Consider the following 22,574-nt stretch of genomic DNA (forward strand, 5'->3'; position numbering starts at 1 on the left):
GTAGTGAAACTCCTCCAGTGGTACCCCAGGGTACCAGCACGAAATTCCAGCCTCTTGGGAGGTAGGAATCAACAAATATTTCCTGGTGTGAGTCTTGCAAGATGCTCCCCAAAGCTCTCTTGCCCCATTTGTAACACGTTACCAAACCCCATCCCAGGGAGTGGAAAGGGTGGTTGGATTACTAAAAAAAATCACAACCCAGGTTGTTTTCCTCGTTTCACAATTTCAGGGTCCAAGTTTGCTTAAATAAAGGGTAAAAATACAGAGTCCAGGTAACAACTCGTGGCTTCACCTGCCTCCTAAATGGCCGAGGTTTCAGTGGAGCAGCAGGTTCGTAAAGAAGTAAAGAGGAGGGGGGGAAAAGTCTGGCAAACCCAGTGATTTACTGATTATCCACCCCAAAATGCAAAGCCTTCTTAGCCCTGCACCCTGGAGAGACATGGGGAAACTCCTACAGGGAAAACCAGCTCTGAGCTGGGCAAGGTCAGAGGCAACTGGACAACACAACCAACAACATCAACAACAACTTGGACATATTTCTCTGGAAAATCTACCCAATATCCTCAGGCAAAAAGGCTTCCAAAACCACTTTGGAGATGCTTTTTTCCCCCTTGCTGTGTTTTGAGGCAGCGCTGGAGGAGTTTGGTGGCTCGCTACTGCCCTGATCTATGCAAAGGAGCTGCAAAATACCCCTGGGGGTGACAAAGCAGCTGGGCTGTGGTCTCCACTAACCCCCAAACCCTTCCCCGGTGTTAATCCAGCCCAAATTCCCCCCGGGAGCAGTGTCTGTCACCACCAAGCTCCACCCAGGAGCCACTAAGCTCCCTGCACACACCCTGAGGGCCCATTGCAGATCCCACTGCTGAGCTGCAGGGGGAAAAGAGCAAAGTAAAACTGAAGAGTCAAGCGAGGAATAAATATATTCCATGACTAGTGAAGAGCACAAATGCACTGCAAATAATTTTCCATCTACTCTTTAGTGCAAGGAGCACTTAAGAATTAACTGCAGTGAGAGGGTTGATCCCAGAAGCTGCTCTGAGCTGCTTATGGGGTGCAAGAGGGATGTGGCACTTGAAACCCACTTACTTCGTGGTAAGGCACACAAAGCTCCTGAGCTTAAGGAAAACTTCGATGCCCAACTCCATGACCTGGGTTAAAAAAACCAGAAGCAGATGTGTGCAGAACCACCAGCATTCCCCCTGCTTCCAGCCTTGGGTTCAATCCCTCCTGCCCTAAGTCAGCAGCACGAGCAGGGAGCCAGAATTGTGACTCGTTATTGCACTGCTTTCCAAACACAGCTGGGCAGCTCTGTCACTGCAATCCCAAACCAAACCCACGGATCAGGCCACACAGGCCACGTTTGACTCCTAATTGCATGTCTGTACTATTGAGATAGTTTGTAAATCCGTGTGTTTTACCTCCTTGCCCAGTCTTGCAGCAGCAAGAAGTAAATGGTGTTTATCTGAGCACTAGGTACAAAGTGCTTAGGAAAAGCCTCCACCTGCTTATTCCCTCCTAGCAGGTGCTGCCACGTCTCCCTGGCTTTCAAACCCTTGGACTGCTCCTCATGGAGGGGCAAGGAGTTAGAAAAAAAATTGACCTGTAAACCTATTACACAGCCCTGGGTGAGCTTTGTGTCAGAGTGAGGTACCCAGACCTCCAAGGTGGGGCTTGAAATGTGGGAGAAATCCAGGTGGTCTGAATAGGAGTGGCCCAGGTGGCATAAACAGTGATGGGGAAATCCTGCTGTGGAAATGCAGAAGCTGTTTCTCGGCCCCTCTCTGCTCTGCCCCAGGATGGGACACAGATGGTGTGTGTCCCTAAGGGATGCCCTGGGTTTTAGGTGTGTTGTTTTACCAGGCCAAATGCCCCCATGCCCTTTGGCACTTGTCATGTCTCCATCCCTGTGTCAGAAGCCACTCCAAACTGAGGGACCCTGCTCATCTGTCCCTCCTCTCTTCATCCCAGCTTTGGGGACAAAGCCAAGCTTGGCCTTGAGCAAACAGAGCATCCAGGGTGGGCCAGTTTGAAGCTCCATTAGCCAAGAGAAACAAAGGAATCCATGTGCCTGAGAACACAGGGCAATACCCCAACAGCATTAAAATGATCCAGGAGCTGCCCCAGCTGCACAGCCAGGACACAGCAGGAACAGGCTGGCAGATGCCAAGAGGTTCTCTTGCCTCCCCAAGGTGGAATATTTGAGCATTGAGCTGACACCAGATCAGACCATTCTTTCACAGGTCTGCAGTGACAAAGATGTGACCTCAGGGCTACCTTGGTCTGGGAATCCAGTGTGTTCCTAACCCATACACAGACTCTGAGGTGCAAGTCCTTTCAAGAAAAAGACTTTGAGGAATTCGTTTCTGTGGGGCAATGAATCACCTCAGAATCAGAGGTGCAGGTCTCAGGCCTGAAGCACTGGCACGTGAACTCATTGGATGAGCTGGTGCTGCTGTGCTGGCAGGATTAACCAGCTGGGATCTGGAGGGAGCTGCTGCTCACACAGACCACTGCATGTCCAGAAATATCAACTCCTGCAATGGAGAATAAAGGAAAAGCCACGCCCTGAATGGTTTTTGCACTCACACACAGATTCATCCCCCTTAGACAGCATTGCCTGGCTGCCCTAAATGCATCTCCCTGGCTGAGGAAGCTTTTAGCTGAGTGAGATGTTCAGGGCAAAAGGGAGGGGCAGGAGGGGCTGAGCTCATCCAAACTGTACAATGAGTCCTCCCCCAAAATTTCCCGATCCAGCCATACTTGCAGCAGTGCCCAACACTGATCTAAAAGCCCCAGGACAGTTGAAAAGGTCCAAAAGAGCCATTTCCTCTTGTCCTGGAACAAGAGGCTGCAAGTTCTTGTGGCTTCACATTTATTTTGTCAAGACTATCCCAACACCAATGGATTCAGCCTTAAGACTATCCCAACACCAATGGATTCAGCCTTAAGACTATCCCAACACCAATGGATTCAGCCTTGTCCATATCCTGTGTCCTGGATATCCAGCACCCTCAGTGCCTTGCTTTGGTGAATAATTGGAAACAACCTCTGATGCTGGGGTTCAAAACAGGGAATCTCAGCATTCTCTACACCTACAGCAGGGGAAAACCAAAGGATTCAGGAGGTGTAGAAATCCGAAATAGCAGTTATATTTTGGGGTTGAAATCTTCTCTTGGAAGATCCTAATCTTAGCAAAAATCAGTTTGTGTTTCTCTCTCACCTTCATGGAAGCTCAGCTGCTTTTTATTTGTGTCTAACCAGTCGGTGAAGTGATTAATGGAGGAGTTTCCAAGGCACCTCCCCAGTTTAGTGCACTGAAACAGGGGCAGAATAAAGGAGTGGCTCTGGCAGTGCTCTGGACTTGCTGACACTGGCCCAGAGAGCACATTCCCATCTGCCTGCCCTCCTCCCAGAACACCGATTTTAAGGGTTGACACCACAATCAACATTTTTGCCGCTGATTTCACTGACAACCTTTATTCCGAGTAGGAAAGAAAAAAGCATTAATGTTCCACCCTGGACCTCGCCTTTTAAACTGGTATTTCTCTAAATTTGGCAGCTCCCAGTGCCCCAGCATCCCTGGCTTTCCTTCTAACAGGAACGTGGCACACAAACCTCCGGTCTGTACTACAATTAGCATTAATTAGAGAAACCTTTTCCCTGTTCTCATGACAAACATCTCACCCAGGCACATGACATGATGTCAGTGCCCACTGCAGCCACGTGGGCTGCCCTGATGGTGATGAAACAGTGACTTCACCCGTGCCCTAAGGAGGAGGGAGAAGGTGGTGCTTGCAGACAAGACCAGGTCTCTCTGTTGAAGAGACTTTCCTGCTGACACCTGCACCCCCGGGGCTGTGAGGACGAGATGTCTGAGCAGATCCCCACCTCCAGGCTGAAGGAGTTAGGGCAGGCACTGCTTCACCCCTGGAGTGCTGGGTCCAGTTCTGGGCCCTCAGCTCAGGAAGGACATTGAGGTCCTGGAGCAGGTCCAGAGGAGAGCAACAAGGCTGGGGAAGGGACTGGAGCACAAGTGCTGTGAGGAGAGGCTGAGGGAGCTGGGGCTGTTCAGCCTGGAGAAGAGGAGGCTCAGGGGAGACCTCCTCACTCTCTGCAACTCCCTGACAGGAGGGGGGAGCCAGGGGGGGGTTGGTCTCTTTTCCCAGGCAACCATCAGCAAGACATGGTCTCAAGTTGTGCCAGGGGAGGTTTAGGTTGGATATGAGAAAGAATTTCTTTCCAGAGAGGGTGCTCAGCCATTGGAATGGGCTGCCCAGGGAAGTGGTGGATTCTCCATCCCTGGAGGTTTTTAAGAAGAGACTGGATGTGGCATCAGTGCCATGGGCTGGGAACCACAGCGGGGTTGGATCAAGGGTTGGACCAAGGGTTGGACTTGATGATCCCTGAGGTCCCTTCCAACCCAGCTGATTCTATGATTCTATGATTTCAGGCTAGAGGAAACTCTTTACCCTTACCAGAGCCTTAGGATCACCCTGTTATAGCAGTAAGTAGTAGATTATAGAATCTCAGAATGGTTTGGGTTGGGAGGGACCTTAAAGCTCATCTCATTCCACCCCCTGCCATGAGCAGGGACACCTTCCACTAGCCCAGGTTGCTCATAACCCCATTCAAAGATTTTAGGTGGTATTAGAGCAAAGTTACATCATTCCCTCTTCTCAGGTAGTGGAGAAGACTGGGAAGAGCAGAGCAGTTCCCCATCAGAAGGCAGCCAGAGTCACACTCAGCCTTTCTGAGCTCTTCATTATCCCACACCACTGAGGAGCTTTGCAGTGCTCCTGGCTGTGGGATTCACTGTCAGCAGCCCCACGGCACACTGTGGAAAGAGAAAAGCCCCAGGAAGAGGTGGAATCATGGAATTATTGGAGTGACACTGGGAGCAGTGGGAGGGCACTGGGAGCACTGAGGGGAGTCACCTCCCAGGTGGGGCGGCCCCAGGTGTGAACAACGAGGCACTTCAGTGAGCTCTGGTTTTGTGGGATGTTTTCAATTATGTAGCTGGATTCTGCGAGAGTGAACAAATTTATTAGTACATATAACTGGAAAGGAGTCCGTGCTGCCTCTCGAGTGTGGTGCAAATAAGAGTTTGCACACGAAAGGGGAAGGTCAGGCAAACCTTTCTGTCCTGACGTAGTTTCTTCCAGGATGGTAGTGATGCTTTCCGCTTGGATCTGCCCTTTGGCGGGTTTGGTCCTCGTACACTGACTCCTTTTGCGAGTCCCCACCGCCACCCTGTGGTGGTTTGGCGAGAACTGGAAGGGCACAGGTAAAAGCCAAGCGCTTTTTGTGTGTTATTATGACACGTCAAACACAATTTTTAAGAAGTCAGACATAACACCATCACTTACGTTCCTGTGTCCCGCAGAAACCTTTCAGAAACACGCGAGTTCTCCCCACCCACTGACACAAACACTCACTGGGCTTGAACGCCTGGCAGAGCACCAGCACATGAGAGAAAGGATTGTTATGTTTGGGATTCCCAGTTGCTGAATGTGAGTGAAGTGCCTCTGAGAAAATCAAGCGTTTCTGAGGACACGTGCTTGTGTGGAAAAACAAGGATGTGTCCTCAGGAAAAAAAAATCACCGAAACTTGGTGGAAAAAAAAAATCACTGAAACTTGGTCATCTCATCATAAAATGCACCCAGAAAGAGAACTTAATACTCATAGACAAAGTACAGTCAGGACTACACCCCCCAGTTCTTCACTTGGACTTATCTGCTTTGCATTAAACATTTCTAGGTATTAATATTTGCATTATTGGAGAATTTATACGTCTGTGCAGATCCATGCCTCAAAAAACACCAGCTCACCTGAGCCTCAGGTCTAAGATGCTGGGGAAGCATTTGGCAGCAAAAACTCTGTAACAAGTATAACTGGCACTTTCCTTATGGATCAGAGAGGTAAAGCAAACCTACATGGAAGCACTGACATCTAGTAAGGAATCAGACTTCAAACCATGCTACAGAATGAGCAGCTGAGCAATGAACCCTGCAGCAAGTAAAAGCTCTCCAGGTGTCACATTTTCCCACAGAATTCCCACTGTTCCTTCAAATAATGTAGGAAAGCTATTGTCGGAAACCTGGGGCTCTTTTTATTTCTTTCCTAAAAGATTTCAAGTTTGCACAGCAAACCCAAGGCCTGTTTTAGAGGGTCTGGGGGGGGATATACTTTTTTCAGTGGAATCAAATGTGTGCTGTTCCCTTTGGAGGGGGTGCAGGAGGACCCCTGGGACCACCTCGCTGAGCTAGAGGGTTGTAGAGGCATGGACTCCTTTCTTCTCTGGGGTTCAAGGCAAAGGGTGAAGCCTTTGTACAATTTTCTCTAAGTTAGGTGTGATGTCAGCTTGAGCAGTGATCTGTAAAGAAGCCAGTGAAATGATTTCTCCTGCCAATGTCCCCTAAATCTGTTAGAGAAGAAAAAAGAAGCTCATCTATTCAACACCCCACTCACAACCCCCCTCCTAAAAAATACTCTGTTCACCCTTAATCCTTCCATTTTCAAAGCTGTGTGGCAGCAATGTCGGGGTGAAAGGATAAAGAGCTTGCTTTGGAGTTGGAGGGGGAAATAAACCACAGAGGGCTTGCAAGTCTCTTTTCAAGGACTGAGAAACCTGAAAACAGGGAGAGGGAACATACTTTCTGCATCCTGAGTTTTTCAGCCGATGAAAAACTGGGTGAGCCCCAGCAGCACCCAAGCCCCTCACAGCCACTCGCTCCCCCACCAGAGGGGAGTCAGAAGGGTAAAAGCTGGAAAACTGATGGGTTGAGATAAAGACAATTTAACATGGAAAGCAAAGGCAGCACACAGAAGCGAAGCAAACCCAGGAATCCACTCCCTGCTTCCCATGGGCAGGCAGGTGTTCAGCCCCCTCCAGGAGAGCAGGGCCCCGTCACCTGCGATGGTGACTTGGGAAAAAAACACCATCACCCCAAACATACCCCCCGAGTTCTTCTTCCCCCCACTTCATACACTGAGCATGATGTCCTGTGGGCTGGAATATCCCTTTGGTCAGTTGGGGCCATCTGTCCTGGCTCTGTCTCCTCCCAACCTCCCATGCACCCCCAGCCCCCTCGCCAGTATGAAAAGCAGAAAAGGCCTTGGCTCTCTGTGATCACTGCTCAGCAATAACAAAACCATCTCCATTATCATCCCTGTGTTCAGCACAAATCCCAAACACAGCCCCATGCCAGCCCCTGGGAAGGACATTAACTCTGCCCCAGCCCAACCCAGCCCAGCCACCTTTTGCTCTTTCATCAGACATGCCAACATGAGAGACTCCTGCAACTCACCTGTGACACAGCTCCTGGGGTTTATTTCTTTTACAACTATTGCCTCTTTTTACTTTTACCTTTCAAGATTTGTTCTTATTTTCTTGGGCTTTTTGATGCATACAGAATGAGAAAGAAAACCCATGTCAAAGGCAGCCAGTGACCTGCCCTGGCTTGTGATATACAGCACATGTAAATAAAAACACACTAAATCAGGGTTTTTTCTGGCCTATATTGTTTATTGTTCAGAAATGCTTTACAAGGGATAGTAGGAAGATGAATTAAGAACATAAGGTTGGCTACTCCTTCTTCACCTCCTTCACAGGAGGTTCCATTCGGGGACGTTTTCCACGTCGGTGTCCTCTTTGTCTTGGGAAGCTTGAGCTGGTTTGATTGAATTGTCTTTGTACAGTCACTTTTGCTTTCCTCTTCCTCTTACCATTTCTTGTTTTGGGTTTGAAAATCACAGAATCTGCTTTCACAGGCTCATCTCTCACACCTGGAGACCTTGGCCGTGAATGGAGTTTTCTGTGTGGGGGTGAAACAAAACAAAACAAAGCAAAACAAAAAAAAAAGGAACTTAATTCAAAACAGTCACCCTTCTCTGTCGTTTTCCACCCAAATTTGGTTTGGGTTTTTATTTTTTTCCCCTCCTCATATGGTTATGTCAAAGCTTGTTTCAGCTTGCTGCCAATGATGGCACCATTGACTGCTGCCCCTGGAAGAACTTGGTAACCTAAAAGTTTCTGCTGACGAGGTAGAACAGCTGCTGCTCTGTGAGTGCAAACCCACCCAGGAAAGGTCAGGTTATCTCCACTCTCTTGTGTCACTTGAACTGCCAGAGCCGTGGATGGATTTAAGAGGGTGACACTGGCCTCTGCTGGTACAGAATGCACACAGCTGGCACTCCTCTGCACTTACATGCAGCTGGAATCGTTTTGGTTGCAGGAAGAAGCAAAAAGAGCAGGTCTGAATGGCTGTAGTGTGGTACCAGCCACGGAGAAAACACGATTCAGCCTGAAGAGCAGAGCTCCGTTTTAAAATGCCACCTCAGCCTAAATTCACTCCTCATCTGTCAGTTTGTACAGGATGACAAATGCTGGTACTGCAGCTGACACAGAGGGGTGTTCTGTTGGCCAGATGTCTGAGAAACCTCTGGCACAGCCCCCTGCTCTGACCAAGGCCAGTGACCACACTGGAGAAAAGTCATTTCTGAAAGCTTCTAAACTTGGCCCCTGGGAAGGTGACTCAGAGCCATGACTCTGGAGAGGCTCTGACAGCACCACCCACAGACACCTGTAATACAGACTCCTGCCCAAGGGATTTTGGGAGATAAGAAACATCAGGTTTTCTTTTCTAAAGAAACCCCCAAACGTGTGTCCCTGTTTGTTCCTCTCTGCCCTGATTTTAAAGAGGAGGGTGAATGGAGGGGTATCACAGTGGCGTTTCATGTTCTCAATTTTCTCATTTTTCTCCAGCTGCCTATTCCCTCGAGACTCCCCTCATTTCCAGATCCTCATCCCTGCCTGCCACATCCTCCCCCTGGCAGTTCCCTCAGGCTTCTCTTTTCACACTCAGCTTTGTGACTGGGGGGGAGGCTGCCTGTGCTCCAGAGACTCCCCTGTGCCCAGGGCTCCTCTGCCCTCCTGGATTCACCCAGCCCCTCACACTCCACAGCCTCAGACCTGAGCAGATATTAACTTATCTGCTCTCAAACTCCTTTTAATTCTCCCACAGAAGTCCCTGTGCTGTTGGCTCAGGAGGATGGATTTGGCCTGTTCTTGTCCCTCAGGTGCTATTTTCTTGCTTACTGAATTTTTAGACCATCTGTGGGATGGATTCTGGGTTTTGTTTTGATTTCTCTATAAGATTTTACAAACACAATGCACCCTTACAATCCATTTCTAGCAAATGTACCAAAAGGAAGGACTAAGTAAATAAAACAGACTCCTCCCTCTCCAGCTGAGAAAGCAGCCTGGCTCTTTGAGATGACTAAATTGAAGGTGTTCAAAATGGGCGTAAAATAACAGCCTTGACTTTTCCAGTAATTTGCTCAATCAGAATCAATTAAGTTGTTAAAGAAAGAATGTTGGAGACTGATTTCTATTGGGAAATTAATTTCTTCAGCCTTCTTCAGTCAGGAATCAAAAGGGCAGCTTTCCACCTCATCCTTTAATTATATTTGTTTTTTATATGTACTTATGGTTTCCCCAAAAAGAGCTCAGAGTCCTCTTTTCAGTCATATGCTGGAGTTTTATTTTAAATAATCTGACTGTAAGCACAGATCCCCGTTGTGAAAGCCCACCCAAGTTAAGCCATTTAAAAATTAATGACCACTTTTATTCTCCACAACTACCTGTGCATACTTATTTCATTATAAATCACAAGTTCAAAATATTTCTGTGGAATACTTACAGCTCCCAGGTCGGTTTGCCACTTTGGAAGTCATTCCCAGCCTAGAGGCAGAAGAACATTTACAAACAGGTACCATGAATCTTTGGTAGACTTATGAACAAAAGCCTCCCCAGAGGAGAATTGCTTGTGTGCTGGTGTAACTGCTGTCAGTCCAAAAGTAATTCAGTGGCAGATGTAAGAACACATCCCACAGAACACTGTTAGCAGTGAGTGGTAACCCAGAGCACCTGTATTTAAAGTGTTAACACCAGACTGGGAAGTGAGGGGACCACGTTCAGCAAAAGTGTGATCTGGGTTTGCCAGACCATGTCTAAAGAGCTGTCTGCTTCTGTAGTGGCAGAAAATGTGTTTGAGAAATAAATTAAGCCTTATTCAATTTAGCCCTGCTAAAGGCGATGTAAATAAATATTTATTTCCCTTTCTGCTTTTTACAAATGGCTTTTCTTGCAAAGAGTTTAAATAAAAGTCTTTGTTACCTGGCCTAGGAGCTGGTTGGCATTTAAAGAATCAGCAGAAACACCTGTCTGATGGCATACTGGGGAGGTGTGTCCCTCTGATTCCAGCAATGCTGTTCTAATACCTGTGAATAATTAGAGCAATCAAAACAGGTTTTAGCCAAACAAAAGAAATTTGGGGGGTTCTCACCAATTGTAAAAACACGTACAAGATTAATGGGTGAATATGGACTTGAAAATGGGTCAATATGGTGTTGAACTGGGAGCATGAGGCTCTAAGTGTTCAGCAGTGGAAGCAGTTTCTAATATGCCACAAATTACAGTTCTGACATTTCACTGTGGTGGCATCTGAAGGTGTCGAGGCTGTGCCTCCACTCTCCTGTCTCACAGTGACAGTTTGGGTCAGTCCTGTCTCAGCCAAGGGCAAACCCATCTGTGGGATTGGTTTTGCTCAAGGACCTGGGTCCACTGGGTTGACAGTGCAGAGGGACAGGGAGACACGATGTGAACCTTAATGGGACTTGATTTCTGGGAGAGAACAGTCTGTGATGTTGGACTGTGTGTTGGCTGCTGAATGACACTGCCCCTGTGTCCCCTCCCATGGACAAAGAGCAGGGACTGCCCCAGATACACCAGCCATGGGCTCCTGGTGCACTTTACAACCATCAGCCTGCCCTCCTGCCCTGGCAGACATCTGGGATGGGTAGAACCCACAGCCACGGGCTCAATGAACTCCACAGGCACCTTGGAGGGATGGCCACTGACCATGGAAACAACATGACCCAGATGGTTTAGAATAAGGGCTGGAAAACATCCAGGAGGGGCATGGCCAGGACCCTGGGGCTAATCTGTACCACCTCACACCATACACAAGGTGATGCCTCAAGATCCACAAGTATATAGATTTTAATGTAGCTTTTAGCACTTTTTAGTAATTTTAGGACAGAGCTTTTAACTAAATACTTTTGTACCAAATTCCAAAATACTGCTTATGTTTCTAGTCAAGGATTTCAGTAAATAGAGATCTTTAGCAAGCTAAAGGACATCTAGTCTGTAGAGAGTGTACAAGGGCAAGATATAACCAGTGCATTCATTGATATAACTTTGGTCAAATCTATTCAGAAAGCTCAGAATCCTCGAAATTGTTCTAAGCAGGACAGAACATCATGAGGAAGAGGAAGATGGAGGAAGATAGAGGAAGGTAGAGGAAGGTAGAAGACCACCCACCCAATTCAGGGATGTGGGCCTGAGGGAGTGCCTGAGGAAGGTCCTGGGGGATGAACAATTTTTGGGATGGGTGTATCCCATTGGATATGATAATTAGTTAGTGTCATAGAATTGTAGAAGCTATCCTGTGTGCTTGTGCAGAAATGTATTTTATGCACCTTAAGGCACTTCAATTAAAGACCAGCTCTCTACCTTTCTATACTAAAATTGTCCAGAGAATTTTTCTTTGATTTTATGCAACAGAGAGATGGGGGGGGGACCCTTCCAGTCAGGGCAGTGGCACAGAGAGTGGTCAGGGTAGTGCCAGGCTCTGCGTGGGGATCATCTGCCTGCTTTGTACACTCTGCTATTTGATATTGTTGCTGCTACTGTTTGTTTCTTAGTTCATTGCTGTTCCTAGTAAATTGTTCTTATCTCAATCCCTGATCTTTACCTTTTGTGCCTCCAGTTCTCCTCTCCATCCTGCTGCAGGGGGAGAGGGATGAGGATGGGGAGTGAGCAAGTTTGGAGTGTTCCAGTGGGAACACTAAATTGGGGAATACCACACCTAAACACAGCAAAGGGAAAAATGCTTCCTGTTTTTTTTCTTTTCTTTTTTTTTTTTTTTTTTTTTTTTTGTCTTTGCATGAGACAAGTCCTTTCCTATTCAGGGTAGACTGAGGTATTAATTAGAACTGGTAACACAGTCATTTTGTTCCATCCAGTTTCTGCTCTCAGAAGATCAGGTGTGATGTTCTGAATTTACAAATGTGGGGTTAACACTTACAATTATCACAGTAACTTCTTCCACAGCAGGGAATCACAGCTGCATCAGTCATTATCTCTCTACAAATGACACATGACAGCTTATCTGGAATGGGAGCTGGGGAGGAGGAGGAGGAGGGAGAAGTTGGCTCCTCTTGTAAAAGGGGAGGCTTTTCCTTCTTTTCTCTGCCATAAGCTTCCCTGAGGGGGGGTGGGGAGAGGGGAAGGAAAAAGAAAAAAGGTAAAGGTGTATAAAGGAAAACTTTTCCATGCTTTGGGTTTTACCAAAGTAAAATAACGGATGGAATTCTTCTCAGTCCACTTTAACCCCCTAAACTGCAGGCATTTAGTTTAATCTGCTTTTTTGTAGCCTTATTACGAGAAGGGGGAGGGCGAAACAATTTTCCTTTTGCAAAACTCTCCCATCATTGCATCAACTAAAAAATGAGCTCAGAGTAGAAAAATAGCTTTTTGACAGCTAGAAATGAGATGAAATGAATTCCACCTTCCCTTTGCTAGAGGGTAAATTACAGACTCATGATAAAGCTCTGGTCTCTGGCTAAATACATTTTATAAATAGAAGAAGTTTGTGTTAAAGCTTCTACCAAAGGAGATTCAAGACAGACAAACAGAAGGACTTAAAATGCATAAGCACACTCATAATGACAGATCAGAGAATCATAGAATGTTTTGTGTTGGAAGGGACCTTGGAGACCATTTAGTTCCCCCTGCCATGGGCAGGGACACCTTCCACCAGCCCAGGCTGCTCCAAGCCCTGTCCAACCTGGCCTTGGACACTCCCAGGGATGGGGCAGCCACAGCTTCTCTGGGCAACCTGTGCCAGGGCCTCCCCACCCTCCCAGGGAAGAATTCCTTCCCAATATCCCACCTAACCCTGCCCTCTGTTGGTTCAAAACCACTGTCCCTTGCTCTGTCCCTATCTGCCCGTATAAAAAGTCCTTCTCCCTCCTTTTTGCTGCCACTGTGGTGACATTGGCACTCAGATGTTTCCACGTGGTTTCCCCTTGTTCCCTTCTGGATCAGTGCAATGAATTCCATACTTACACATTAATAATTGGTATGGCATATTTTCCCTTGGGGGTGATCATTATTCCCTTTGCATTGGGGTCCTTCACCTCCACCATGAAACTCGCTGGAATCCCTGAGCTCCTTTTGATCCTGGGAACACTCTCAGTGTTCTTGTTCTGCTGAGAAAAGAAATGCAGACGTAGCTGATCTAAAAAACCCACACTTAGAATGATGTTTCAATGACTATTTGAAGTGGCAAAACCTTTAATCCTCTCCTTCTACCTAACATAGGGGCTGCTCCATCAAAATACTGATTTCCCAGAGTCAATATGGGAATAATCATGGATATATAATGAATTTGCCAGGATGTTCCAGAGGCTGAAGCAGTGTTTTGAACTCAGTTGACATCCTTGGACTTAATTTCAGGTGAAATACCCCCTGGCTCAGAGAAGGGACACAAACCCACCCCTCCTCCAGGGCTCTGAATCAGTCACTGGGGAAAACTTCTATTCCCCATCTACAGCTGAGGCTGAATTCATCCCCCAGGCACACACATTTAAACATTAAAGGGTGTGAATACTCAGCCAGAGCCTTGTGCAATGAAAACACACAAATATTCAATAGATGGGGTCAACAGAAACATTGTGTTTTTAAACAGAATACCAAATACCATGAATTGTCATTGAAAAGAGTTTAAACCATCAAAATTTTCAGAATATTTATAAATATATATATATATTTCAACATATAGAAGTATGTGTCTCTCACAGAGAGAGATCTACAGGCATATTTAATGTCTATGACCTAGGAAAAAGGAAATTTTGCATTGATAACTTCAGGTCTCCCTTGGATTTTGAAGAGTGTTACAACATTGGCACATAACCTTTGTATTTCACCCCAAGAGTGTTGGATCCCAAAATATAATATCTGCAGAGAGAGATTTGAGGGATCTTTGCAAAAAGCCATGGGCTACAGAAGCTGGGAAAACCCCTCTTCATTGACCTCATCCCTGTGGATTTTTCCTGCCTTCTCCAGCAGAATGTGAGGAAACTCTTTGCATGATGTTATCACATGCCCTGCCCAAGCCAGGGAGTCAGCACCTTGATCTCACCAAACCTGTGCAGAAGACCTTTTGTGCTTTCTCTCTCCCTTTGTGTTCCCTTAATCCTTGCATTCTGTAAACTCAAATACCTTTTTTCCCCCTGTAATTCCCCCGAGATAAAATGGGTTTTCCCCTATGATGTATGTGTAAAACCCCAGATTTATTAACCTGGGTTTTCCCCTTACGTCACCCCCTGAAAACCCCTATTTGTACCAACTGTAATAGTTACAACCCTCTGCTGAATACGCAGACCCTAAACCCTTTAAATATGAACTTTAAGTCCAATAAAGCATTGCAGTTTCTTGCCCCCAAGGTGGGATCACCTCAGCATTATTGACCTCCCCACAAGAGAAACAATCCTTCATGGTCTGTTCTAGTGTGTTTGTTGCATAATTGCCAAGGTAAAGAATTATAAAAACTGCATTAAGCCCAGAAGTTCTCCCTGGTCTTACCCCTGGGTTTGGGCACTTCTTCTTCCAGTGACCTTGTTGTCCGCATTTGAAGCAAGTAATGGGTGGTGGGAGTGGACCCAAGGGCACCTTCAGGTAACTGCAGGTTTTTGGGGGAGAAAAAAGGAAAAGGCTTGCACGTGTCTCCCTTTCCAAAACCTCTCTACGATTCCTCCGTCGCCCTCGACGACCGGGTTTGACACAATGCACACTCACTTGCTGGGGTCGTAGTAAGAGCAGGACTGCATCATCATGACTCTGATCTTCTCCTCTTCAGGAACGTTGGTCTCAGCCAGGCTGGGGCTCTGCACAGCAGGGGAGGGTTGGACACACTCCTTAGGAACAAGTTTGAGCCCCCCCAGCCAAAGGTGACCCCACTCACCCCAGCCCTGGAAAGAGCAGCCCAGTGCTGGCTGTGGTTGGATGAAAACAGCTGCTTGTATAAAACAGAGCTGTTCTGAGGGTCTTCTGGGGAGTCCTTGCACCATCCCACGATGTTTCTGAGCCTGGGAACCCCCTTGGAAAGAGCACTGAGAGCCTTGGGCCCTGTTTGTACCTGGCAGCAAGTCTTGGGTAACCAGCCCAATCTGCTTCCAAGAGGACTGAAGGTATGTGTTGAAAAAGTTGTACTATCCAGTATTTTTAAAACTGATTTTTAAGCTCCAGACTGTTGGAAGAAGGTCTCTGCTGCACTTGGAATTGGGAAAGATGGGTGCAAGCAGCATTGTTTACATTTTGCAGCATTAAGAGGACACCCCATTGCAGAGGGAGGGCAGCTGGTTTTGCTTGCTGAAATTCAGCTTCAGACACAGAAGCATTAAAAGGAAACAAGCTTTTCATAATTGCTCAGCAAGCCAGAGGTTCTTTTCAGCAGCCTGAGCATGGTGTGCTGCAGGCAGTCCAACTGCACAGTCCCCAACTTCTTCCTGTTCAGTCATTTAACTGCAGAAAACACAATCTGCAGGTTTTTGCAGTCAAGATGGTCTTTTTCACATCCACCTTGTGATAGAAACCCTCTGCACAACCAGATCTTCAAATTATTGAAGCCAGCTGATTTTTTTTTTCTAAGTTATATTTGTTCAAATGATTTTATTACACACTAGTCCAGATACAAGCAGGGCCTAAGGGAGTAAATGAGTGGTTTGGACCTTCAAGCACCCAACCACTCAGGGCTTTGCTTTTATTCACAGAACAAACCAAGAAGGGCCAACAGTTTATTTTGTGGTTGTTTCATGGACAGTGTTTTCTCCAAATAACATAACCCAGACTGACATCTATGAAACAATTTCCATTAACATTTAAAAAAAAGAAGTTATAGACACTTGAGTAATTTGTTTGAATCGAAATGGTTCACAAAACACATCCAAGCCCCCCAAACCACTACCAGAATAGACCAAAATTCAAATATGGCATTTGGTGCAGAGCAATAATAGAACAGAAAATGTTTTAGAGCACGTTGCCCCCGTGCTGAGCCAGTCTGCAAACCATCACAAGAGTAAAACTTCCCATGAGCTTACAGAGGCAACAACATCTTTAAGGACAGCACTAGTGAAGACCAATTTCTTTGGGTGGCTGCCTTCCAAACTGATTTTTATTTTTTCCTTCTGGCCAATGTACATAGTGTGATTTCTGCAGTGGAGGAGGGAAGACATTACCAGTGGGAAGGGATTTCTTTTTTTAGGAAGTGAATTCCAGCCTTTATTATCAGAAGAAAGGACTTGCTGCTGTGTTAGTTTTCAGCACAAAAATAATGAAATGAAATAGTAAACAGCTGCTGAAGTGCTTCTTCTTTGTGTCTTGAAGGTGAGTGATGCTGCAGCATTATGTTGGGGCTGATAAGGTGCTCCCCTTCTATCTTCCCAAACTGGGAACTTCTCCCAGGATAGTACTCAAACATACATACATTTTAAACTTAAAATACTTAAAATAAATACTTAAAATTACTAAAAATAAAGTTTTGTTCTCATTACAGCAGTTATCCAGCTATAGAACACAGTGTAAGATTTAAAATTATGAAGCAAACATATTTTTTCTTTTAGCATTAGAGAATAATATCTCTACCTCAACGAGCTGGGCCAGAGGAAGAGGTACAGGAGGGTCAGCAATCTGTTCAAAAAAATGAAACACATATTCAAGTTCTGCAACCAAAACATGGCAATAGTTAACCCCCACAGTGGTCTGAAAGTCTGCACTACAGCCTCTGCCACTGAAAAAGGCCTTTCCATCCTAGTGCCATGGGTGTTTCCTCAAAAACAAAGTCCAAGCTCATGACAGATTAGGAAAGCCCCTGGAAAGAAGCTGAAAGAAACAAACCTGCCTGAGATCAACTTATTGCTCAGAACATCTCGGGGAGGGACCCTTGTCAAATGCTCACAACTGTGCAGAAGTTGAAGGGGTAAGAAAGGTGTCAATTTTCAGCTAAAAAGGATATAAAGACCATTGAAGTCTATTTGATGAGGAAACATCACTACAGGAAACTTATTTTCAGCGCAGTTAATGCCTCATCACCTATAAATGCAGGTGGAGATGCTTCTCTGAGCACAGTGGAGCTGTTTGTCACCATCAGGCACGGGTGTAGCAGCCCTGAAATGTGACCTCTGCCCTCCTGGCAATCAGTTCAGAGGTGCCAAACTCACCAGATCCCCCAGAATCCAAAGGAAAACACCAGCTCTGAACATCAACCATTACTGTAACACACCACTTCGTCTAGAAAAAACCCCAGCTGCTCAAACTACTGCAGTGAAGGTGTTTGCCATGAGAGAGTAGCCTGCAAAACCAGAGGAGACTGCTTTCATGTCTTTTATTAGACCACAGGCCATATCACCCACACTGGTCTGAGAAGTGTGAGAATTTAGTATTATTCTCCTTGCTATCAGACCAAACACAATTTTTTACTGATGATGAATAGATGGCCCTCTATTTTTTCTCAATTGCAGCCATACATAACCCAGACTGACATCTGTGAAACAATTTCCATTAACATTTAAAAAAAGAAGTTATAGACACTTGAGTAATTTGTTTGAATCAAAGTGGTTTACAAAACACATCCAAGCCCCCAAAACCACTACTAGAATAGACCAAAATCCCTCCCAGATGCCAACTGGAGCATCTGGCAGGAATGCAGTCCCCAGGTCTGGTTAGGACTGAGCTGCAGTGCTCTTGGGGAACGGTGCAAATGATGGCTTGGCTCAGGTTTTACTGAAAAAAAAACTGTGCTGAGTCAAATCAGCTGCATTTACAACATATACTATACTGGAAAATACATCAAGGCTTGGAAAATTAGTACAAGGGTTTGTATTAATTGTTTAGAATTAAGTGTAGAAAAAGGTTGTGAGTTTACATACTGCTTTTGGTGTTCCCTTCACTGGATTTTTTTGACATCTAGAAGAAGAAATAAAGGTGATCAGAACTTAAAGTAAAGCACTCACACCCAGCACAAAGCAGTGAAACCAGACCCTAAAACCAAAGCCATATTTGTGAGCACAACCCTGAGGCATCAAGAGTCCCTGGGCAGTGCCTGAAGGCACTGAAGCAATGACAGGGCAGGGCCACACATAAATTCAGGGGGTTTTGCTTGGATACGCTTCGTGGGGACCAGGATGCTGCTGTCCTGTTTGTTTGGGACACACTGTAACTCCTCAGGGCACTTTATTTATTGAGAATCAGCACCAGAAAGACATGGCAAAGCTGTCAGCTGATAATATCTCCTCACTGTGGGCAGAGGCACCCCTTTCAGAAGGATGGACTTTAGATGGTGCTGATGGAGCTGAACCAGAACTGGTGTGAAGGAACACAGAGAGGAAAACAATAATCCTGTAGTCAGGATTGCATTTGAATATCTGTGATTCTAACCAGTACCTCTGATTCTCTGTCCAGAATTAAAACTTGGAACACAGGGATCAGCTCAGGGTGCTGTCGTGCTTTTGGCCAGGACAGGGGTAGTTTTTTGCAGTAACCAGGAGGGGCTGTGGCCAGGGCCCAGAGGTTATTCTGTCCCCCCTCAGGTCATTGCCAGGGCAGGGAGAAGGGACTCTATTCCAGGGAGAAGGGGTTCCATCCAGCTGAGCAAACGTGGTGTCCAGTATTGTCTATTATCTGGGGGTTTTTCCTGTGTGAATCATTACTTTTCTAACACCTTTTGTTATTAATATTGTTGCTGTTGCTGTTCATTTTCTTATCTCGCTGCTCTTTCCTGTAAATTGTTCTTATCTCAACCTGTGATCTTTGCCTTTTGTTTTGGAGTGGGGAGGGGGTGTTAGTGGGAGTACTAAATTGGAGAATATCATTCCTAAACCCCAACAGGGACAAACAGACACAGAAAGATAACCTGTAACATTTGGTAACGTGCTAAATTGTTTTTATGAATTTCAATATTGGAAAGGATTAACTATTCCTTCATTGCACTCACACAAAAGCCAGTTTAGGGTATGGTTCTTTTTCTCTTGCCTGAAATGAACAGTGGCTTTAGGAAACTAAAAGGAATTAATTATGGATGAATATCCTTGTTTGCACAGGTCACCAGCTGGCAACCCTTGGTGTTTTATCTACAGCTAGTATGGGTGTGAGAATACCTGCCATACCCTGCAGGTATATATATATAAACATATATATATATATATATACATATATATATACACCTCCTGCAGGTGGTCTGTCCCTTCCCCAAGTGCAGGAAAGAGTCAAACACTGATAATCAGATCCTTCTGAAAGGGGAACAAACTTTACCCTACAAGGCATACCTTCTTTACTATAAAAGCAATAAAAGCATTCACATGGAATACAGAATCTCTCCATGTAGAGGGAACAGGATCTGTGACTTGGCTCTCAGCAAAATCAACCCCAAGAACAAACCCAATGGAATCATCTTAAAAGTCACCATTGCTGGAGTGTGAACTCCATGTCCCAGCAGGCCAAAAAATCTGCTACCTTTGGGGTAGATACATTAAAATCTACTGCATAACAACACAAAATAACTGCAGCTTTAACATGTACAGTCTGAATCATCCATTTAAAAAGCTCACACACCGACACCCCTCACAAGGGATCCAGTGCTTCGTGGGTACTCACTTAGCTTCTGCTCTGCTGGCAGCTGTGCCTGCTCCAGCAGGGACTCTCCTCACGATCACTGAGGAATTCTTCAGGATCAGGGCATTGGCATCGGTGTATTCTCAAAAAAAACCACAAGAAAAAAACCCCATGAGAGTGGATATTCATGGGAATGGGTATTAATATCCCTTTAGGGATCTGAAAGCTAAATTTTAGATGCAACATCGTGCTTTGATTGTCTAAACACACAAACAGAACCTTTGAAGAAATCTTCAGGTTTGATAATCAAACCAAAGTAACAAAATCTTTCTCTTTTTTTTTTTTTTTTAAATAGTTTGAATGCCAACAGCAAAATGCTCTCCAAGGTCACTAAAGGACAGTTGCTAATTCAGGAGGTTCTTTCCTGATCTGGCTTGAGTTGCTTTTGCTTCTGCTAGGCTACAGACCCAGCAGATCTTTGGAGAAGAGCGAGCCACAGCAGCCTCCCTAAAGTCAGATTAGCTTATCTGCAACCAAACAGGCACATGGCTAAAGTCTGAAACCTCTGCATCATCTCTTTCATGGCTTTAGCAGTTCACCTGCACTGCTGGTGCTCGGGACTGACAGACCACAGCTGTTCATTCCCATTGCTTTCAGCTTTCTCTGCCAGATTCAGAGAAATCTGCCCAGTTTGCTTTAATGTCATAGAAACACAGAATCACAGAATGCTTTGGGTCAAAAGGGATCTTAAAGATCATCTCGTTCCTCCCCCCAGCCATGGGCAGGGACAGCTTCCACTAGCCCAGGTTGCTTCAAATCCAACCTGGCCTTGGACACTTCCAGGGATGGGGCAGCCACAGCTTCTCTGGGCAGCCTGTGCCAGGGCCTCCCCACCCTCCCAGGGAAGAATTCCTTCCCAATATCCCATCTAACCCTGTCCTCTGTGAGTTTAAAACCATTGCCCCTTGTCCTGTCACTATCTGGCTGTATTAACAAGTGCCTCTCCCTCTGCCCCTCCTGGCAATCAGTTTAGAAATGTCAAACTCATCAGATCCCACAGAATCCAAATAAAAAACCAGTTCTGAACATCAACCATTATTGTAACACACCATTATTGTAACACACCACTTCATCTGGAAACAATCCCAGCTGTTATAACTATTGCAGTAAAGTTGTTTGCCATGACAGAGTAGCCTATAAAACCTGAGATGGGAAAACCCTGCTTTTAATATGCCCTCTTGAGATACTGGGTGACTGCTTTGATGTGTCCCCACAGCCTTCTCCGTGCTGAAATATCCTCCCACATTTCATCATCATTTTACCTTGAGAAATTCCGGAAAACAAAAAAATTTATCATCACTCTGTTGCACATCAATGTGCACGGTGGGGGTTGGTCTCTTCTCCCAGGCAGGTAAGAGTAAGACAAGAGAGAATGGTCTTAAGCTGTGCCAGGGGAGGTTTAAGTTAGATAGTAGGAAGAAATTCTTTCCAGAGGGTAATCAGCCATTGGAATGGGCTGCCCAGGGAAGTGGTGGATTCTCCATCCCTGGAGGTTTTTAAGCTGAGACTGGATGTGGCATCAGTGCCATGGGCTGGGAACCACGGCAGTAGTGGATCAAGGGTTGGACTTGATGATCTCAGAGGTCCCTTCCAGCTCAGCTGATTCCATGATTCTCTGAACCCCATGTTTGGGTTTACCACCCTGCTCAATCCCTGGAGTCACTTGCACTCCCAGTGTCACACACCCCCCAGGCTGGATGGGCCCCAGGGTGACTGTGTGGGGACCAGACACGTGCCCACCACCCCCAGGTACCTTCATTGGTCTGGGCATTGAGGATCTGCAGGTCACTGTTGGCCTCCTTCAGCCTCTTGCAGGCCATGATGCGGTGCTTGAGCTCGCCCAGGGCGATGCTGGGGCCGGGGAAGGTGACCACGTCCGAGCTCAGCAGGGAGGAGAACTTGTAGTGGACGTGTGACATGGCCCTGCAGCCACACACACACACACACAGCCAGGGGTGACCCTCCCTGGGGGCACTGGGGCACTGCCTCAGTGTTCCACCGAGGGAGTTTTGGGACACAACCCAGGGCACAGGAGAACACCCCCCACCCCACACTGTGACCTCACGTGACCAAGGGCACTATGGAAAAATCATAGAGGCATGGAGTGCCAGAATGGTGTGGGTGAGAGGGGACCTTACAGATCACCCAGATCCACCCCCTGCCATGGGAGGGACACCTTCCACTAGCCCAGGTTGCTCCAAGCCCCATCCAACCTGGCCTTGGACACTTCCAGGGATGGGGCAGCCACAGCTTCTCTGGGCAACCTGTGCCAGGGCCTCCCCACCCTCCCAGGGAAGCATTTTTTTCTTAATATCTAATCTAACCCTGCCCTTGATGTCAGTTTAAAACCATTTCCCCTTGTCCTGCCACAATCTGCCTGCATTTAAAGTCCCTCTCCAGCCTTTTTATAAGCCCCCTTTAGGCACTGGAAGGCCACAGTGAGTTCTTCTCCACGTTTAACAGCCCCAGCTCTCTCCTGCCATGGCTCCCCCATGACCTGTTAGGGTGTAAGGCAAGGACAACTGAACCTGGCTGTAGAGCTGAGTGGGCAACAGCTTCCCTGTGCAAGTGTGCAACATTCCCAGTGCTTTCCTGCTTCTGCATGAGAAGAAAATGGTCTGGGCAAAAGAGCTTTTTAGTGAAGCAAAGGGTGAAAAAAAAGACATTTGCTAGAAAAGCCAATATCTGATAGAGATGCAATTTATTTTTTGTTTGTTTGGTTTTTTTTTTTTTTTAGAAAGAAGCTTCATTCTGCACCCAGGTGAAAGTTAGCTGGGACTG

General features: G+C 46.2%; 1 protein-coding gene across 2 annotated transcripts; it reads right to left on the reverse strand.

Annotated features, from left to right (window-relative positions):
- Positions 1-7,499: 7,499 nt before the first annotated feature.
- LOC135402569 (E3 ubiquitin-protein ligase RBBP6-like) lies at positions 7,500-21,819 on the reverse strand. Of its 2 annotated transcripts, none has more exons than XM_064635874.1 (11): positions 21,547-21,819; positions 19,776-19,875; positions 18,053-18,089; positions 16,770-16,814; positions 14,925-15,013; positions 14,712-14,808; positions 13,194-13,333; positions 12,151-12,329; positions 10,179-10,282; positions 9,703-9,743; positions 7,500-7,815 (listed from the first exon to the last, which is right to left on the reverse strand). In XM_064635874.1, the coding sequence occupies exons 1-11, from the start codon at positions 21,710-21,712 to the stop codon at positions 7,587-7,589; spliced, it is 1,227 nt and encodes a 408-aa protein (XP_064491944.1). In that variant the 5' UTR covers positions 21,713-21,819; the 3' UTR covers positions 7,500-7,586. The 2 variants fall into 2 exon arrangements, with proteins under 2 accessions (XP_064491944.1, XP_064491943.1); XM_064635873.1 differs by having other exon boundaries at positions 13,194-13,336.
- Positions 21,820-22,574: the final 755 nt, after the last annotated feature.

The sequence above is a fragment of the Pseudopipra pipra genome, chromosome 25, assembly GCF_036250125.1.
Source record: "Pseudopipra pipra isolate bDixPip1 chromosome 25, bDixPip1.hap1, whole genome shotgun sequence".
In the NCBI taxonomy this organism is placed as follows: domain Eukaryota; kingdom Metazoa; phylum Chordata; class Aves; order Passeriformes; family Pipridae; genus Pseudopipra; species Pseudopipra pipra.

What these genes read in the sequence shown, in the direction of transcription:
- LOC135402569 (XM_064635873.1), bottom strand. Translation starts at nt 21,712, where the DNA reads ATGTCACACGTCCACTACAAGTTCTCCTCCCTGCTGAGCTCGGACGTG. An exon ending in CTCTGGCCCAGCTCGTTGAG is followed by an intron (nt 15,014 to 16,769) that starts GTAGAGATATTA and finishes CCTGCTGTGCAG; the next exon opens with AGCCCCAGCCTGGCTGAGAC. An exon ending in GCCATACCAATTATTAATGT is followed by an intron (nt 12,330 to 13,193) that starts GTAAGTATGGAA and finishes ACCCCCCCTCAG; the next exon opens with GGAAGCTTATGGCAGAGAAA.